Source organism: Mytilus edulis, chromosome 8, assembly GCF_963676685.1.
Source record: "Mytilus edulis chromosome 8, xbMytEdul2.2, whole genome shotgun sequence".
Classification (NCBI taxonomy): Eukaryota; Metazoa; Mollusca; class Bivalvia; order Mytilida; family Mytilidae; genus Mytilus; species Mytilus edulis.
This window is the reverse complement of record NC_092351.1, coordinates 31,681,715-31,699,056: the sequence shown is the minus strand read 5'-3', so window position 1 is coordinate 31,699,056 and position 17,342 is coordinate 31,681,715. Positions and strand designations below refer to the sequence as shown.

General features: G+C 32.0%; 2 protein-coding genes across 2 annotated transcripts in view; both read right to left on the bottom strand.

Moving 5' to 3' along the window:
* Window positions 1–1,125: 1,125 nt before the first annotated feature.
* Window positions 1,126–17,342, bottom strand: part of LOC139485349 (PDZ domain-containing protein 8-like) — a 35,908-nt gene continuing 19,691 nt past the window's right edge. The window contains exons 17-21 of the mRNA XM_071269769.1: window positions 15,714–15,808; window positions 11,906–12,048; window positions 9,874–10,097; window positions 8,008–8,190; window positions 1,126–7,452 (exon numbers count right to left, since the gene is read on the bottom strand). Of these exons, the coding sequence (XP_071125870.1) occupies window positions 6,940–7,452; window positions 8,008–8,190; window positions 9,874–10,097; window positions 11,906–12,048; window positions 15,714–15,808 (1,158 nt within the window). The 3' untranslated portion in view covers window positions 1,126–6,939. The remainder of the gene's footprint in view (window positions 7,453–8,007; window positions 8,191–9,873; window positions 10,098–11,905; window positions 12,049–15,713; window positions 15,809–17,342) is intronic.
* LOC139486639 (seminal vesicle major clotting proteins-like) lies at window positions 14,100–15,682 on the bottom strand. The gene is made up of 19 exons (XM_071271565.1): window positions 15,644–15,682; window positions 15,496–15,534; window positions 15,426–15,461; window positions 15,343–15,391; window positions 15,216–15,250; window positions 15,146–15,181; window positions 15,076–15,111; window positions 15,006–15,041; window positions 14,923–14,971; window positions 14,796–14,830; window positions 14,726–14,761; window positions 14,656–14,691; window positions 14,586–14,621; window positions 14,516–14,551; window positions 14,446–14,481; window positions 14,376–14,411; window positions 14,306–14,341; window positions 14,236–14,271; window positions 14,100–14,201 (listed from the first exon to the last, which is right to left on the bottom strand). The coding sequence occupies exons 1-19, from the start codon at window positions 15,680–15,682 to the stop codon at window positions 14,100–14,102; spliced, it is 780 nt and encodes a 259-aa protein (XP_071127666.1).

Here is a 17,342-nt window from a genome sequence, read left to right as displayed (position 1 = left end):
CAAAATTGTGTTTTGGTAATGGTGATGTATTTGTAGATCTTACTTTACTGAACATTCTTGCTTCTTACAATTATCTCCATCTATAATGAACTTGGCCCATCAGTTACAGAGGAAAATATTTTGTTAAAATTAACAAAAATTTACAAAATTTATGAAAATTGTTGAAAATTGACTGTAAAGGCCAATAACTCCTTAAGGGGTCAACTGACCATTTTGGTCATGTTTTGACTTATTTGTAGATCTTACTTTGCTGAACATTAGTGCTGTTTACAGTTTACCTCTATCTATAGTAATTAGTATTCCAGATAATAACCAAAAACAACAAAATTTCCTAAACAATTACCAATTCAGGGCCAGCAACCCAACAACTGAATGTCCGATTCATCTGAAAATTTCAGGGCAGATAGATCTTGACTTGATAAACAATTTTTCCCATGTCCCGTTGCTCTTTATGCTTTGGTTTCAGAGTTATAAGCCAACATCTACATTTTACCCCTATGTTCTATCTTTAGCCATGGCGGCCATCTTGGTTGGTTGGCCAGGTCACCAGACACTTTTTTAAACTAAATACCTCAATGAAGATTGTGGCCAAGTATGGTTAAATTTGGCCCAGTAGTTTCAGAGTAGAAGATTTTTGAAAAAGATTACAAAAATTTAAGAAAAATTGGTAAAAAATGACTATAAAGGGCAATAAATTTTTTGGTCATGTTGACTTATTAGTAGATCTTACTTTGCTGAACATTATTGCTGTTTACTGTTTATCTCTATCTATTATATTCAAGATAAAGATAATGACCAAATAACAGAAATATTTCCTTAAAATTGCCAATTCAGAGGCAGCAACCCAACAAACGGTTGTCCGATTCGTCTGAAAATTTCAGAGCAGATAGATCTTGACTTGATAAACAATTTAACCCCATGTCAGATTTGCTCAGAGGTGAAGATTTTTGTAAAAGTTAACAACGATGGATAACGACGACGGACGCCAAGTGATGAGAAAAGCTCACTTGGCCTTTTAGACCAGGTGAGCTAATAAAGGGGTAACTCTTCAATCTTTCAACCTCTACATACCTACAAACTTGAGTACCAAAAAAAAAATTTAATTGATCACAGAAAAATAACACATCAAGTTGTACATACTTTATTTGATAAAACAAAAAAAAATACATATTGCACACATGTGACCAGCACAAATATTATATCATGTGACCAAATATGTAGTCACATGGTATCACAGAGAGTTTACCTAACATCATGCAATACTACAGAATAGCATATTCAGCAAAAATATTCAGGCTTGATATTTAATACTAGCACTTAATACATAACAGCAAAATTTGTTTCAAAGGCCACAAATGAGGATCTGGATTGAGCTTAGCCCAAATGAGAATAATGTACCCAAAAAATATAGAAAAATGGACCCTACAAATATATAGAGTAGATAATGATGGGCAAAATAAATTAAAAATACAGAAATTAAGACTCCCAGCCAGACCCTCTCATGTTTTACACTTTTGTTAATGGCAATATGCTGAACTACATACTTAACTTTTTATAATTTTTGTTAGTAGACATATATTTCTTGAAATTTCTTGAATGAATTACTTTCCTTTTGTTGCCATTACTGCTAACAAACTTTTCCTTTGCATTCAGATATCGTCAAAAATGTGCTTATTTCCGCCTAAAAACAAATGAGGGTATACCAAAATAAAACGTAAATTTCTTGGGGAAGACAAAGTACCATGTAATGCATTGATTTTCTGAGTAATTACTTTCTAAATTATGATTTTGCTTAGGATCATGTGGTATATTTTAAAACTAAGAGACAACTATTAAGCAAAGATGAGCAAGTGACATTTTACACATGGCAAACTCATATCATTAGAGAAACAACTCTGAAATATTCATAATATTGAATGTAATACAAAATCAAAAGAGACAACCAAGTCTTGTATGAACAAAATCTTATCTGACAACATACTAAGCAGGTATTACTTTATAATAAATATGTTAATTAAATAACTTCCTACATAAATATCTTTGTATGAACTTTTGATGGAGTAACTATTACATGTACAAGTTTTCCTACCAGGAAGATAATAAATGATATAACATTCTGTGAATTCTTTAATATTTGTGGGATACTGTGGATTCAGGAGAACCATAAATTTAAATTTTCAACAAATTTTCTTAAGAAATGTATGCAGACTTGGCCAAATCCACAAAATTAAATATCCACGAAATGCAAGTTTTCTTTAATCCACGAAAATTGGTGCCCACGAAAAATAAAAGAATCCACAGTATCCATTTTCATGGATTTTGTAGTTACGGTAAACCACAAATTTAAATGTCTAACGAAATACACATTACCTCAAGGCTTATCTACAGACTTTGGCAAATCCATGAAATAAATATCCATGCAAAAATATATGCGCAATCCTGGAAAATTAATATTCACGAAAAGAAATGAATCCACATTATAATGATTATAGAGTCAGAAAATTAAAAAAAATAAAATTGTATGCTATGTTTTTTTGGGCTTCAATGATATAATACTTATATGCCATCATACAGGTTTTTTTTTATAAAACACTCATGAAACTAAGATGAACCATTTAGACTTTTATACAGAAAAGTGTAAATATGTATTTAAAAAATTCAATGTTAGACAAAAAACAAAAAGACTTCATATATTTCTATGTGTTAAGTACAAATAATATACCTCATAACTTTAACCTATACACCTATAAAGTTGTAAAATTGTTCTTTTCACAGAAACTGAATTGCAAAAGAAAATCATTTCATATAAAGATGTTTACTGTTTACAAAACAACAAGTTCCTTCATTTTTGTTTTGCTCCAGCTGTTTTTTTAAAAGTAACACATACAAACATTAAGAACTTAAATTTTTCTAAACTATTCAGATCCCTTTAACTGATTGAGGATAAATACCTGCCTGGTAATGTTACAAACACAATTATTGGCATTAAGGAATTCATTTTGATTTAGTGTTTATTTATGAAATACCCGGTATAACTTTATAAGAGATGTGGGCGTTATGTACACAGAGACTTGGTATATATTACATGTTATAACTGTTACAATAAGTCCCAGATGTACTTCAGATAACAGAGCTGCAAAAAGGAAAATAATTTGGCAAAAATCTTATTAAAGGTAACCAAAAAAATCTTGTCTAGCGAAAAGGGTGGCGAAAAAGAAAAATGACCCAGGGGGAAACTCTCACCTGAATTGTCACCTGATATTTCCCCCAAAAGGGTCCAATTTCTGATTGTATTGATATATAAACAAATTCAATGTTTTGCTACAGTAAAACATGTTTATTAGAAGGGGGTCTAAAACAAACATGTGCTATAAGTATAATTATTAAGTACAAATGTACTAACCAAACAAAAGAGACCTCTAAATAAGGCTATTTTTGCAGTTTTTGCAGTCTTGTACTAAAAGAATAAAATTTGAGACTGTAACATAAATGTGTTAAACCAATTTAAAAATATAAACACAGGTCTTATTTGAGGGTCGTAATGGGGGTACCCTCATAACAAATAACAGTAAAAAATTTGCCAATTGATGTTAACGGTAATATTTGGTGTACGACGATTAAATGTACACTTTCTTTTAGATGATAAAAACATCGACTAACTTCCAAAAATGACAGTAACGATAATTATTTGAGACCTCTGACGAATCACGATAATGGGATTCTGTAAAATTTTTACCAATTTGACACTAACAGTAGCCGAAATTACTGTTTGACGCCTGACGTTAATTAGCATTACTATCCTGTTATTTATTTATGTCTTGTGAACATCTGAAGGATATGAATTTAATTATTTATTATACTCTTGCTTAAAAGGTTTTTAATTAAAAACTTGGAACATTTGAACTCTTTGTTCTTACACATGATGGTGTATGAGTATTTAGTTTTCACGTTATGCATATCAAAAATTATATACATGTAACAACAAAATTTTCATAACTCTTTTACAACATAATTTTGTAAATTACAACCATTTTACAAAAATACCATACACAAAAGTTTAATCAGTTAACAACAAATATATAAGTGAGAAAACTAACCTTGTTCACTGGCGGATCCAGGGGAGGGGGGTACTGGGGGTTGGAACCGCCCCTTTTTGGGGGACGACCAATGCATTTGAATGGGGACATGTAGTTGGAATCCCCCCCCCCCCCTTTTTGTCCTGGGTTAGGAACCCCCCTTTTAAAAATGGCTGGATCCGCCCCTGTTGTTGGTTACATATTATCAAATTAAACACATACTAACACCTCATCAACAAAAATCAGGGTTGTTAAAGACATCAAGAATACACATGTTGTCTTATAAATGTTAAAGATAAGATCTGAAAATGAGACTGTTTGAGCAAGCTGAGCATACACCCAAATGGTGTTGTAATTTAAAAGTATTGGAAAACAAGAAGTATGAATCAGACAGATCTGAAAAGCGCATGTAAATTAAAATTCACTACTATTGAGCTCTAAGGGGTGGATCCAGCCATTTAAAAAAGGGAGGTTTCCAAACTTGGGATAAAGGGGGGGGGGGGGGTTCCAACCATGTGTCCCTATTTAAATGTATTTATTGTCCAAAAAACAAATGGGGAAGGTGGAAGCAGTTACAACCCCCGGAAATCCCCTCTGGATCCGCCACTGGCTCTTGACCAAATAAGGTGCGACCAAATAAGATTCCTTTCAAATCTGTAGCATAGAATTTATGTGTGACAATTACTTTTAGTTTCATTCAACACATAATATTCTAAGTATCTTCCAACATGAAGAAGGTTCCTGCCCACACTTTACAACTTGTTACTGTCAAGATGCTGATAAAATATTACATTACTCTGTTCAATGGTATGTGAGAAAGTATTGATGGAAATATTTGTTGGACAAGGTAAATACAAAAATACAATGAAGGATACTTCAAGAGGGGGGGGGGTGTAGTTATATAAATTATCATAAGTATTTAGAAACAACTGGATATGAGTCATGGATTATATTAACATGATAAACGTACTAGAATTAAATATTTCATATTGGAATGTCTTATTATATTGTATATGAATGAAATTGGTATATGAATTTAATATGTGGTAAAAAGGAATGAGTGACAACAAATTTATATATGTAAGTATTATAAATATCTGAGGTAATTTTACATAGTTTCTGATAATAAGTACGTCATTAAGATGTAAGTTTTCGCCCTAAAGTTTTAGCAGATTATCTCTCATTTGTGTTTTCCCTGCAAATATTTCTTCAAGGGAAATTTATATTTTTTTGCAGTCTGCATGTATGAACATTTACAGCTTTCTGTAAAGGGACTCAATGACAACTTTTCAAGCATAAATGCAGACACACCACATTATTAATGTTCTGTATTCATGGTACCGAATTAGGTCCTAACTTGTATATCAGACTGATATAAAATAAAATCACCACAAGAACATCTTAACATGATGGGGGGAAATCGGAAAGAGAGCTTTTACTCTCCAATCCTACAATTCATGATAAATACTTTAATTTAGACATGAAAAATGTCCATTTTGTCAAAAAATAAAGACCTATTAATTTGGAATGAAAATAAATAAACAATCTTTCTTTGACACAGTTTCCTCATGTAACCTACTTTCCATTTCCCGGTTGAATCAACCATAAAATCTAGGTCAAGATCCTAATTTAGCAATTTTTTAAAGTTGATTTTACCATGACTTGAAGGTTTACTACCTTACACTAAAACTTTAACCTGAAACTGTTCAATGTTCAGTGAATGGCACAAATCCTTATTTGGCTTTTAGTTTCCAGTGCAAGGAAGAGATATCTTATACATGTAATTTTATCATCATCTGATTTTATTTTTTAAATATTTTTCTAACATACAAAAAATCTATTCAAAATCTGTATCTTAAAAAAGATGCTCTATATTTAAACCCATACTTTTAATCTGATTTTTATTAGACAAAAAACATCATATTTACTAAATTTTTGTTCGATTTAAAAAAAATATATCAATTGGAATTTCGACACACAAACTACCTTAATACATGTACAACTCTAACCTTTATTTGATATGCCTTTCATGCTTTTACTTATTATCATATAATATGCATTTTTATCATTTATTTGTTTAGTTACAAATACAGCAAATTTGGAAATTTTTACATTTTTTATTTTACATATTCTTCACAATTATACTTTTTATTTATGGGTCTAGCATCAATTCAAAGGTTGTATAATAAATAATTAATGAAATAACATTGAATGAGATCATCTACAAAATACTTTTTCACCAAAAAAAAAACGATGAGAAAATATTTTAGGTAATAAAATATCATCCAACTGTATGAAATAATATCAAGTTGACCTTTTGTTACATCTTATGCTGTGAGGTCATGGATGCACCACAAGTATCAAACATAAATTATGTATGCATGTTTTTCTACTTGTATCTATGCCAATAATAGAATATCATAATTCACAGAATAGGATTATACAAAAATAAATTAATCAAAGAGTCTAGCCTAATCAAAAACTCAAACTTAAACTATATATCAAATTAAATAAATAATAATAATTCATCCATATACTGAGGATTCAATTATTTTCGTCGGTACCAATTTTTGTGGATTTAGGAAATCTTGTATTTTCATGGATATAAAAAGAAATCACAGAAAATGTGCCATTTGTTGAACATTTAGCTCCACATAATCCACAAAAATTGGTATCCAACGAATGATCATGAATCTACATCATATTCTTCATTCCATAACTTACTATACAACATATGAAGCATATAATCATACAATCAAAAATGCATTTAACATAAAAATTGAAAACAAAACATCATGGATCAACAACAATTACCGAAACATAGAGGAATACAACAAGTATTGAATTAACAATAAAAAAGGCTTTAATGAATTGTGGAATCTACTTCAAGGCTTTCTTCTTCAGGTATACAACCATTGTTCAATTCCTTTGTTGTTCCATCTTTTACAGCAGTATTTATTTCACAACTTTTTTCTTCAAGAGAACTAGACATTCTATCAGATCGTATATTATCAGATGTTGAGTCACTACTAGAACTTTCAATACTATCGAACATTTTGTTTCCAGATGTACTTTGTTCTGCCTCTTTGTGAATTTGTTCTGTAAGCTTCTGTACCTCTATTGTTTGTTCTAACATTGCAATCTTATCTTTTTCTTTACCTTTCCTTCGTTCTTCTTCTTCCTCCTCCAAACAGTATTGAAGACCAGCACAATAGTGCAGCATCATCATCATCAAAGCTTCAACTTTCTCATCAGATTTAGATATTTTTAGCTGTAAAGCCTCTTTCTGACTTGAATCTACGGACTCCATCTCTTCCTTAATCATTTCTGTTTTATTTTCCGATTCAATGTCTATTTCTTTCTGGAGCTTGGAAACCTGAAAAAAAAAATGTTTTGATTCTTTATTACTTGCCATGATGTTTTCAGTTTGTTTTTGCCTTTGAATGCCCCTGTGGTATCTTTAGTCTCTCTTTTACTCATGTTGAAGGGTATTTGTAACATAAAGGTTTATAGATACTAAGGCAACAACTTTTAAAATATCTTAATCTTTCATGCAAATCAATTAATATTATCAGTTGTTTTTAATTTTTAAAAAATAAATGAAGGAAAAAAATAACTTTAGAAGATTTCTAGACTTTTTTTTGTGAGAAATAACTTGTTTGCATTATTATTACACTCGGAACAGTGTGATACAAGAAATTTTTAATCATACAAGAAATTTTTAATCATGCAAGAAATAGATAAACGGCCACAACTATAAGAGAATATAGCATATGTAAAAATTGAGATGGAAATGGGGAATGTATCAAAGAGACAAACAACTCTACCAAAGAGCATGAAACATATAGTACATGAATATGTCACCTTTAAGTGTACATAATCTGTAAATAATTTTTACTTATAAAGACACACCAAATAAACAAAAAATTACCATGGTATCAAGTTTTTCCTTTCTCTCCTCCAATGAGAGCTCAGCATACAATTCTTTTCCCATTTCTTTGGCAGCTGTCACAACCATCTCATCAAGATTTTGACCTTTAGCCCTTTGCTTACTCAACTGTAACAAACTGGATTCTGAATCTGAATCTTCTGAGGAATCACCTCTGTACTTACTCTAAAAATAGATCAAGCTATTTTTAGTGTGTGTAGGAATTTTGTGTAAAAAACATAAAACTTTAAAATGATGTTTCAAAAAGAGTCACCAAATAAATTTCCGATTGATCAATAACCTGTTTAATTAGGTTTAAATGTCACATTTCAAAAGTAATATATACAGTAAACATGAGGGCACACGCTGAAATTTCTCGCCTTCTATACTAATCATTGATATTATGTTGATAGTCTAAGCTTTATTACAACTGTCACATAAACTTAACATTAACAAAGATAACTAAACAAAGACCAATGAACCTTGAAAATGAGGTCAAGGTCAGATGAACCATGCCAGGCAGACATGTACAGCTAACAATGCTTCTATACAACATATATAGTTGACCTATTACTTCTAGTTTAAGAAAAATAGACCAAAATACAAAAACTTAACACTGTGCAATGAACCGTGAAAATGAGGTCACGGTCAAATAAAACCTGCACGACTGACATAAGGATCATAAAATATTTCCATACACCAAATATAGTTGACCTATGACATATATAGTATTAGATAAAAAGACCAAAACTCAAAAACTTAACTTTGACTACTGAACCATGAAAATAAGGTCAAGGTCACACGACATCTACCAGCTAGACATGTACACCTTACAATCATTCCATACAACAAATATAGTAGAGCTATTCCATATACTATGAGAAAAACAGACCAAAACACAAAAATTTAACTATAACTACTGAACCATGAAAATGAGGTCAAGGTCAGATGACACCTGCCAGTTGGACATGTACACCTTACAGTCCTTCCATACACCGAATATACTAGCCCTATTGCTTATAGTATCTGAGATATGGACTTGACCACCAAAACTTAACCTTGTTCACTGATCCATGAAATGAGGTTGAGGTCAAGTGAAAACTGTCTGACAGACATGAGGACCTTGTAAGGTACGCATATATCAAATATAGTTATCCTATTACTTATAAGAGAGAATTCAACATTACAAAAAATCTGAACTTTTTTTTCAAGTGGTCACTGAACCATGAAAATGAGGTCAAGGACATTGGACATGTGACTGATGGAAACTTCGTAACATGAAGCATCTATATGCAAAGTATGAAGCATCAAGGTCTTCCACCTTCTAAAATATAAAGCTTTTAAGAAGTGAGCTAATGCCACCGCCGGATCACTATCCCTATGTCGAGCTTTCTGCAACAAAAGTTGCAGGCTCGACAGAAACCATTTACAATACAATGTAGTAACATTAGTTCTTTCTATCTTTATTTTTTACTACTAACCAGTAATTTCATTTTACACAATTATAAAGTAAACTTGGTCACATATTAAATATTTTATCCATTAAAAGATACTATGGATTCTTTTCTATTTGTTGGATACCAATTTTCATGGGTACAGGTGAACCATCAATTTAAGATTTCAATAAATTAAAGCTTTTTATCGGCTTTGTATGCAGAGATTGGCAATACATATTTTGAAATCAATTATCCACAATAATGCCAATTTTTCTCAATCCATGAAAAATGAATGCCCATGAAAATAAATAAATCCACATTACTGTAGTCAGTAAAAAAGTGCAATTGTAATCATCAAGTGAGATAAATTATAACTAAAGAGTCCCTCATATTCTGCTGCATTGTTTTTACATTTATTTTCAATTACATTTACCCCAAACAATTCTTCTGATAACCTTCTAGGCAGGACACCAGTGTTAAGCAATGTCTGGATTGATGTTGAGGAACGTGTCTGTGGAATGTTTGTGATATCAAGGAAACTCCCACATTTGTCATCATCTGTGCCTGGGGCAGAGTTCCTTCTGCGCATAAACTGTGGACTTGGTTGAGGGGATGGTTTAGGTGAAGGCTGGGGTGAAGGTGCAGGCTGTGTGATTTCTACAATTTTTAAGATGCATTAAGCTATAAGACAAGTGCAGTTATGTTAGGGCTATTCCATTAAAATGTATGTGGGAGGTAGCAAGAGACTAACAACAAAACTATTTTTTAGATTATTTTGCATAATGGTTATAGAGGCGTACTGAAAAAAGACCCATGACCCACATTCAATAATGAAACTTCCCTTCCTACCCTCTAACATACATTTTAATGGATCTGGAATAGCCCTTATCAAAATTCATCAATTGGATGAAATACAGATTCTGTGTCCACACTTTGCTCACAAGGATCTGACAACACTCCTTTTTTATTTCTCTTATGAAAAGAAAGAATCTAAAAGGTCTTTATTTTATAGTGTGTCTTTCTATGTTGTGATGTTAAACTATTGTTTCAGATAAGGGGGATTTGGTACCATTGAAATGTTTAATACTGCTGCAATTGTTTGTACCTGTCTTAAATATTCAGTAGTTGTCGTTTGTTAATGTGGTTCATAAGTGTTTCTTGTTTCTCGTCTTTCATATAGATTAGACTGTTGGTTTTCCCATTTGAATGGTTTTACACTAGTAATTTTTGGGGCCCTTTATAGCTTGCTGTTCGGTGTGAGCCAATGCTCTGTGTTGAAGACTATACCTTGACCTTTAATGGTTTACTTTTATAAATTGTGACTTGGATGGAGAGTTGTCTCATTGGCACTCATACCACATCTTCCTATATCTACAGAAAGTCAAAGAGATTGTTTTGAAATCTTAGTAAGCAGAGTATGAATCTGTATGTCAGTTAGATATCAAATAAATTTAAATAACAAATGATCATAGGACTGCTTATTCTTTACAGGTAATTTTTTCTATGTGCTTTATCAATAGTTTGACTATACTCTGACAATACAACTTTTTATATACAGCATATCCTTCTGACAGTGACAGTCAAGAGAACCGTGGTGTAGTGGTTAGTGCATCAGACTACTAATGCAAAGGTTCCTGGTTCGATTCACGCTCTGGGATGAAAGTTATAGGGACTGAAGTTTCGGCTCTCCCTTGATACCATTTGCGAGTATGGTCTTGAGGAAACGATGATAGTCCGTCGCAAGGGGATGATAAATGGCTGACCTGTGTTAAGGTGTCAGACCACCAATTAAAAATCCTTATCTGTTCAACCAAATTTTGCAATTGAAAGGGATTAATTTAAGTTGCAAAACTTGTTCCCAATCCACTATAAATAAATATGTTTAAACTAGTGACAGTCAATGTAACATTTTAAGAAATGAACAATAATACATCATTGATGCAAATGTCAAGTGCTTTTGTTTATGTTGTTTTTAGTGATGGGAGGATAATGAGACATTTCATATGCATTAAGCTTACCTGTCTTTGCATTTTAAAGTATTCTGTTTAAAAAACACATAAACTTTTTAAAAATACAATATTTAAATAACTTGAAATTTCAATTAGATCTCTTATTGGGCACTAAATATTTTGCTGATTTTGTTTTCTTCTGGTTCCTCCATACAATCTGTGGCCAATCATGTTACAAGATTATGAGAAGCCATGGCCCTTAAGATTGACTGATTGAGATCCTTTAATTTTGTTGTAAAAAGCCGCACAGTGTCCTGTAGTCGTTATAACTTCTATGTCATTTGTTCTCTTTTGGAGAGTTTTCTCATTGTAAATCATGCCACATCTTCTTATTTTTGTACTTGTGATGAATACAAATAAATTAATTGTGTTGAATACTTATTATCAATTTATTCTGACGGTTGATGCTACTTACAAATTAAAGAAAGCAAATATATATTATTCTCTATGACAAACCTGTTTTATTTTCTACATTAGGGTCTTTCCTGAATTTACTAAGAATGCCAACAGCTCCAGATTTATGGCCTTGTCTTTTTCTAGATTCTGGTATTGGAGCTTTCCATTTGTCTTTAGGATTAGACCTCATCATAGCACCATCCCTGTAACAAGTAAATTTCAGTACTACCCACTAAATTCAGAAATTATTGCGATGTTTTTATTATTGCGAAAAATGTGACAAGGTTATAATCGCAATAATTTAAAGTCGCTTTTTAAAATTTTTAATTGAATTAAACAGGATTTTTCTCAATATTGCAAAAATTTAAATCCCATTTTTTGTGTAAAATTGCATGACCTTTCGCTAAGCTTGGCTGCAGTTAAGTGTACTTGCAAAATATAAAAAAAAATATATCCTTTAATTAAGGATGTATTCTTCTGACTTTTCAGTCTCGTTCAGTCTTGTTGAAATCTCGTTCTTGAATTATTTCCAAAACATGTAATAGAAGTGGAAAATATCAATGAATTTTAAAAATATTATAAGCAAACATAAATCTGTGAAAAAATTATGTATTTACAATGAATAGTTTTTGCGTAATCCAGGGCTTCCAAAAAATATTTGAGTCAGCCGGACATTTTATATCTGATCCCGATTATAATCCCTTAAGACTTAGTCACAAAAGTCAATTATGGTAATCAGATGGCCATTCCAATGATTGACATTAGATTAAAAAAAACTTTATATTGATATGAATTTGATGTTCGGATGTAAACTGTTAAATTGGTAGTGTATCATTAGTGTATCATTCAAAGTGTGCACATCAGCGTGCTCATATCTGCCTTAGACTCTTTATTTGTGCAAAATGACATTGTCAAAATCTTTACTTTCGTTTTTAAAATCACGTTTTTTCTCAAACCGGATGTTGACTTGTCAATGGTAAAACACGGACCATAAACGGATATATAAAATCCGTGTACGTTTACAAAGCAAGACCCAGTGAAGAAGCTCTTTCCACGTTATTTCTTAAACAAAATACTTAAAATGAATGTTAGATACAGGTATCAATGATAATTTTAGCATTTTTGAAGAAATGTAGGATGCATAATTAAATTTCCCACCTCCGCACATGCGCACATGTGTTCTAGTTCATACAACGAAGTTTCAACGATTTTTCATTTAAAACCTTTTTAAATTTTTTATCATATCATGTTGATAAACTAATTTCTTATAAATTTAATCTTTTGGACTAAATCAATTAGATACAAACTGCTGAAATGTAAGAAAATAATTTTGAATAGACCGATCAATTTATACGATGTCTGATACTGAAAATAGTTCACCTATCACTTGAACAGGTAGATTCCAGCTGTCCAACAACTAACAAGGGGTTGTTTTGATAGTAATTAATCATCTTGTCACTTTTATGACCGGAAATGTGTGGATGTTAAAGGCAAAAGGTTGGGCCAAAAAGATCGTGAATTATGTTAAAATGACCGAAAAAGCCTTGAAAACTAAAAATAAAAGTATATGACCGTTTCATGCTTTGCCCAGCCGGACTTTTAACGGACATTATACAAATTTCCGGTATATATGACCGTTTTGTAATTCAGTTTTCAAATTTTACGACCAATCAAGTCAGTATTTTTAGCCAAAATTTTGAGAAAATGGGTGAGGGATACAAAAAATGATTTTACAAGAATCATGTACATCCCATATCATTTTGGTCTTTTCAAATTTCTTAGATATGTCTTTTTTCATTCATTTATAACAAAAAAGTTGAAATAATATGCATTTTGTTCTTAAAACTGAGAAAAATAACAAAAATACAAAATTGACAGCATGGTAAATTTTACACAAAAAAGCGTCAAAATATGATAAAACTTTCTTATATTAACACCTACCTATAGTTTTTATAAGTAAAATTTATTCAGATTGGTCCACTTCATCTTTATAGAAAGTATGAGAAAAAGTTTCATTGTGGAACTGTGATTTTTTTCATGATAATAGCCCAAAAATAGGTAAAAATCGATGAAAAATGGAAAATCATCAAGATGGGCATTTTCAAAGGGCTGTATCAAAAAAAGAAGTACACCACCATATGATTTTTTCTTCAACAATTATTTTTTTACAGTCATATAAACCCAAAAAATCAGGTTAAGAAAAAAAGTTTAATTCTAGAAATTTTTGGCTCCTCAGAGGTGTACATCCTTACACCTACTTTGTACAGAGTGTCTGTGTCTGACATCTGACTACACATTTCTTATGACAAATCATTGAATTACACCTACTTTGTACAGAGTGTCTGTGTCTGACATCTGACTACACATTTCTTATGACTAATCATTGAATTACACCTACTTTGTACAGAGTGTCTGTGTCTGACATCTGACTACACATTTCTTATGAATAATCATTGAATTACACCTACTTTGTACAGAGTGTCTGTGTCTGACATCTGGCTACACATTTCTTATGACAAATCATTGAATTACACCTACTTTGTACAGAGTGTCTGTGTCTGACATCTGACTACACATTTCTTATGACTAATCATTGAATTACACCTACTTTGTACAGAGTGTCTGTGTCTGACATCTGACTACACATTTCTTATGACAAATCATTGAATTACACCTACTTTGTACAGAGTGTCTGTGTCTGACATCTGACTACACATTCCTTATGAATAATCATTGAATTACACCTACTGTGTACAGAGTGTCTGTGTCTGACATCTGACAACACATTTCTTATGACAAATCATTGAATTACACCTACTTTGTACAGAGTGTCTGTGTCTGACATCTGACTACACATTTCTTATGACAAATCATTGAATTACACCTACTTTGTACAGAGTGTCTGTGTCTGACATCTGACTACACATTTCTTATGAATAATCATTGAATTACACCTACTTTGTACAGAGTGTCTGTGTCTGACATCTGACTACACATTTCTTATGACAAATCATTGAATTACACCTACTTTGTACAGAGGGTCTGTGTCTGACATCTGACTACACATTTCTTATGACAAATCATTGAATTACACCTACTTTGTACAGAGTGTCTGTGTCTGACATCTGACTACACATTTCTTATGACAAATCATTGAATTACACCTACTTTGTACAGAGTGTCTGTGTCTAACATCTGACTACACATTTCTTATGACTAATCATTCAATTACACCTACTTTGTACAGAGTGTCTGTGTCTGACATCTGACTACACATTTCTTATGACAAATCATTGAATTACACCTACTTTGTACAGAGTGTCTGTGTCTGACATCTGACAACACATTTCTTATGACAAATCATTGAATTACACCTACTTTGTACAGAGTGTCTGTGTCTGACATCTGACAACACATTCCTTATGACAAATCATTGAATTACACCTACTTTGTACAAAGTGTCTGTGTCTGACATCTGACTACACATTTCTTATGACAAATCATTGAATTACACCTACTTTGTACAGAGTGTCTGTGTCTGACATCTGACTACACATTTCTTATGGATAATCATTGAATTACACCTACTTTGTACAGAGTGTCTGTGTCTGACATCTGACTACACATTTCTTATGACTAATCATTGAATTACACCTACTTTGTACAGAGTGTCTGTGTCTGACATCTGACTACACATTTCTTATGAATAATCATTGAATTACACCTACTTTGTACAGAGTGTCTGTGTCTGATATCTGACTACACATTTCTTATGACAAATCATTGAATTACACCTACTTTGTACAGAGTGTCTGTGTCTGACATCTGACTACACATTTCTTATGACAAATCATTGAATTACACCTACTTTGTACAGAGTGTCTGTGTCTGACATCTGACTACACATTTCTTATGACAAATCATTGAACACATACAACACAGGAATGCATCTTTCAACCATATCTGAAAATATTGAAATAATATTTTTTCAGCAAAAATGAATTATTAGCATAATAAATGTGTTAATTTGTGCCCAGTGTCCTTAAACACTACTGTTTTACCTATTTCTAAGCTTTTTAAAAATATGAAATCCATAAATCCAAACTTTTTTTACAACAAATATGTCATTATATTTTTGCTAATATACTATATAAATGCATGTTATATTTATATCATATGGTGTTCTAAATCCAATCTTAAATTGTCTGGATTTCATAACTTATCTGAAATCAAGTTGTTGGTTCATAAAACAGACCAACATGCATCTGGTAATTCAAATCAAAAAGTTATCTTAGGCATAAACAAAATGATTGTTCATACAATTCATACAATAATTGACCTTTAATGACATTTTGTTGTGCCGCTGATATTTACTATCAACCAGAATAAATTAAAAATATCTTCTATAGATGCAAGTTTATTACTATACGTAAGGAGTCGAAATAAAACGAAATAAATGGGGAATGTGTCCATGGGACACAGATGATGCCCCCACTTGCATAAAAAGTTATAAAGGGATATAACTCAAGAACTGTAAAAGACGCTATCCAAATTTATACTTGATCGTAATTTTATTGTATTACTCATAGTGCATAAGTTTTATTACATTTGGGTGAGGCAAACTAAAGTTAGAGACCAGAAACATATATTTCAGGAATTTTTCAATTTGTAAAGGAGCAGAATTCTAGAAAAGTTGAAGGGACACCACCAAAATTCAAACTTGACCTGTGTTTTGTGGTAATAAGCATTGTGTATAAGTTTTATAACATTTGATTGAGGCAAACTTGAGATAGAGAACAGAAACAATCAAAGCGCTGTAAGCGCTGAAGGCAGTTAACCAAAAACCAAGGCAACCATAATTATGAAAACTGTGGCAATGTTGCCTCAACATTAAACATTCATGTTTATCTAATGATTTATTTATTAAGGCAAATAATTTATATGTTATCAAGGTTTCAAAAGCAATGCATATATCAATGTATATTTTTTTATGGCGAGTCTGCAGTGGTACAAGTTCCCAATGATTGCAGTTGTTCTACTTGGTAGTTAACCTTGGTTTTATTTGACTGCTAGAAGTTCAAGTTGACTTAGTATGAACATGTAATAGTATGAATAGACTGGTTTCCCTGGAAAGAAAACTGAGTTTGTGTTCTATAGTACAAAAGGTATGAGACACGAATCAGACAAATGTTCACTACAACAGGGACCAAAGGTGAGGTCTGACTGACCTGCCCATAGTAAATGTAAATGATTTGTTATTTTGTCCCATACATATATAATTTAGGGGTGGGGATCTCAACGGTTTTCAAGTTCTCAAACAGGTAGGGGTAGGCAGAGGATTTAGGGTGGCAGGGGGCCCACCCCCAATTTTTTGGAGAAAAAATTGGTTGCTTATATTGGGAATCACTGAAGCGTGACTCCTAGGTCAGTCAGCGGGCCCCCACTTATGAAAATTTCTGGATCCGCCACTGGGGGTAGGGTGACCTCAGGGACTCCC

Excerpts from the sequence above, each read along its gene's own strand:
- LOC139486639 (XM_071271565.1), bottom strand. The coding sequence starts at position 15,682 with ATGTGTAGTCAGATGTCAGACACAGACACTCTGTACAAA. Across the intron at positions 15,535-15,643 it reads ACACAGACACTCTGTACAAA|TCAGATGTCAGACACAGACA; the intron begins GTAGGTGTAATT and ends AGAAATGTGTAG. Across the intron at positions 15,392-15,425 it reads ACTCTGTACAAAGTAGGTGT|GATGTCAGACACAGACACTC; the intron begins AATTCAATGATT and ends AATGTGTAGTCA.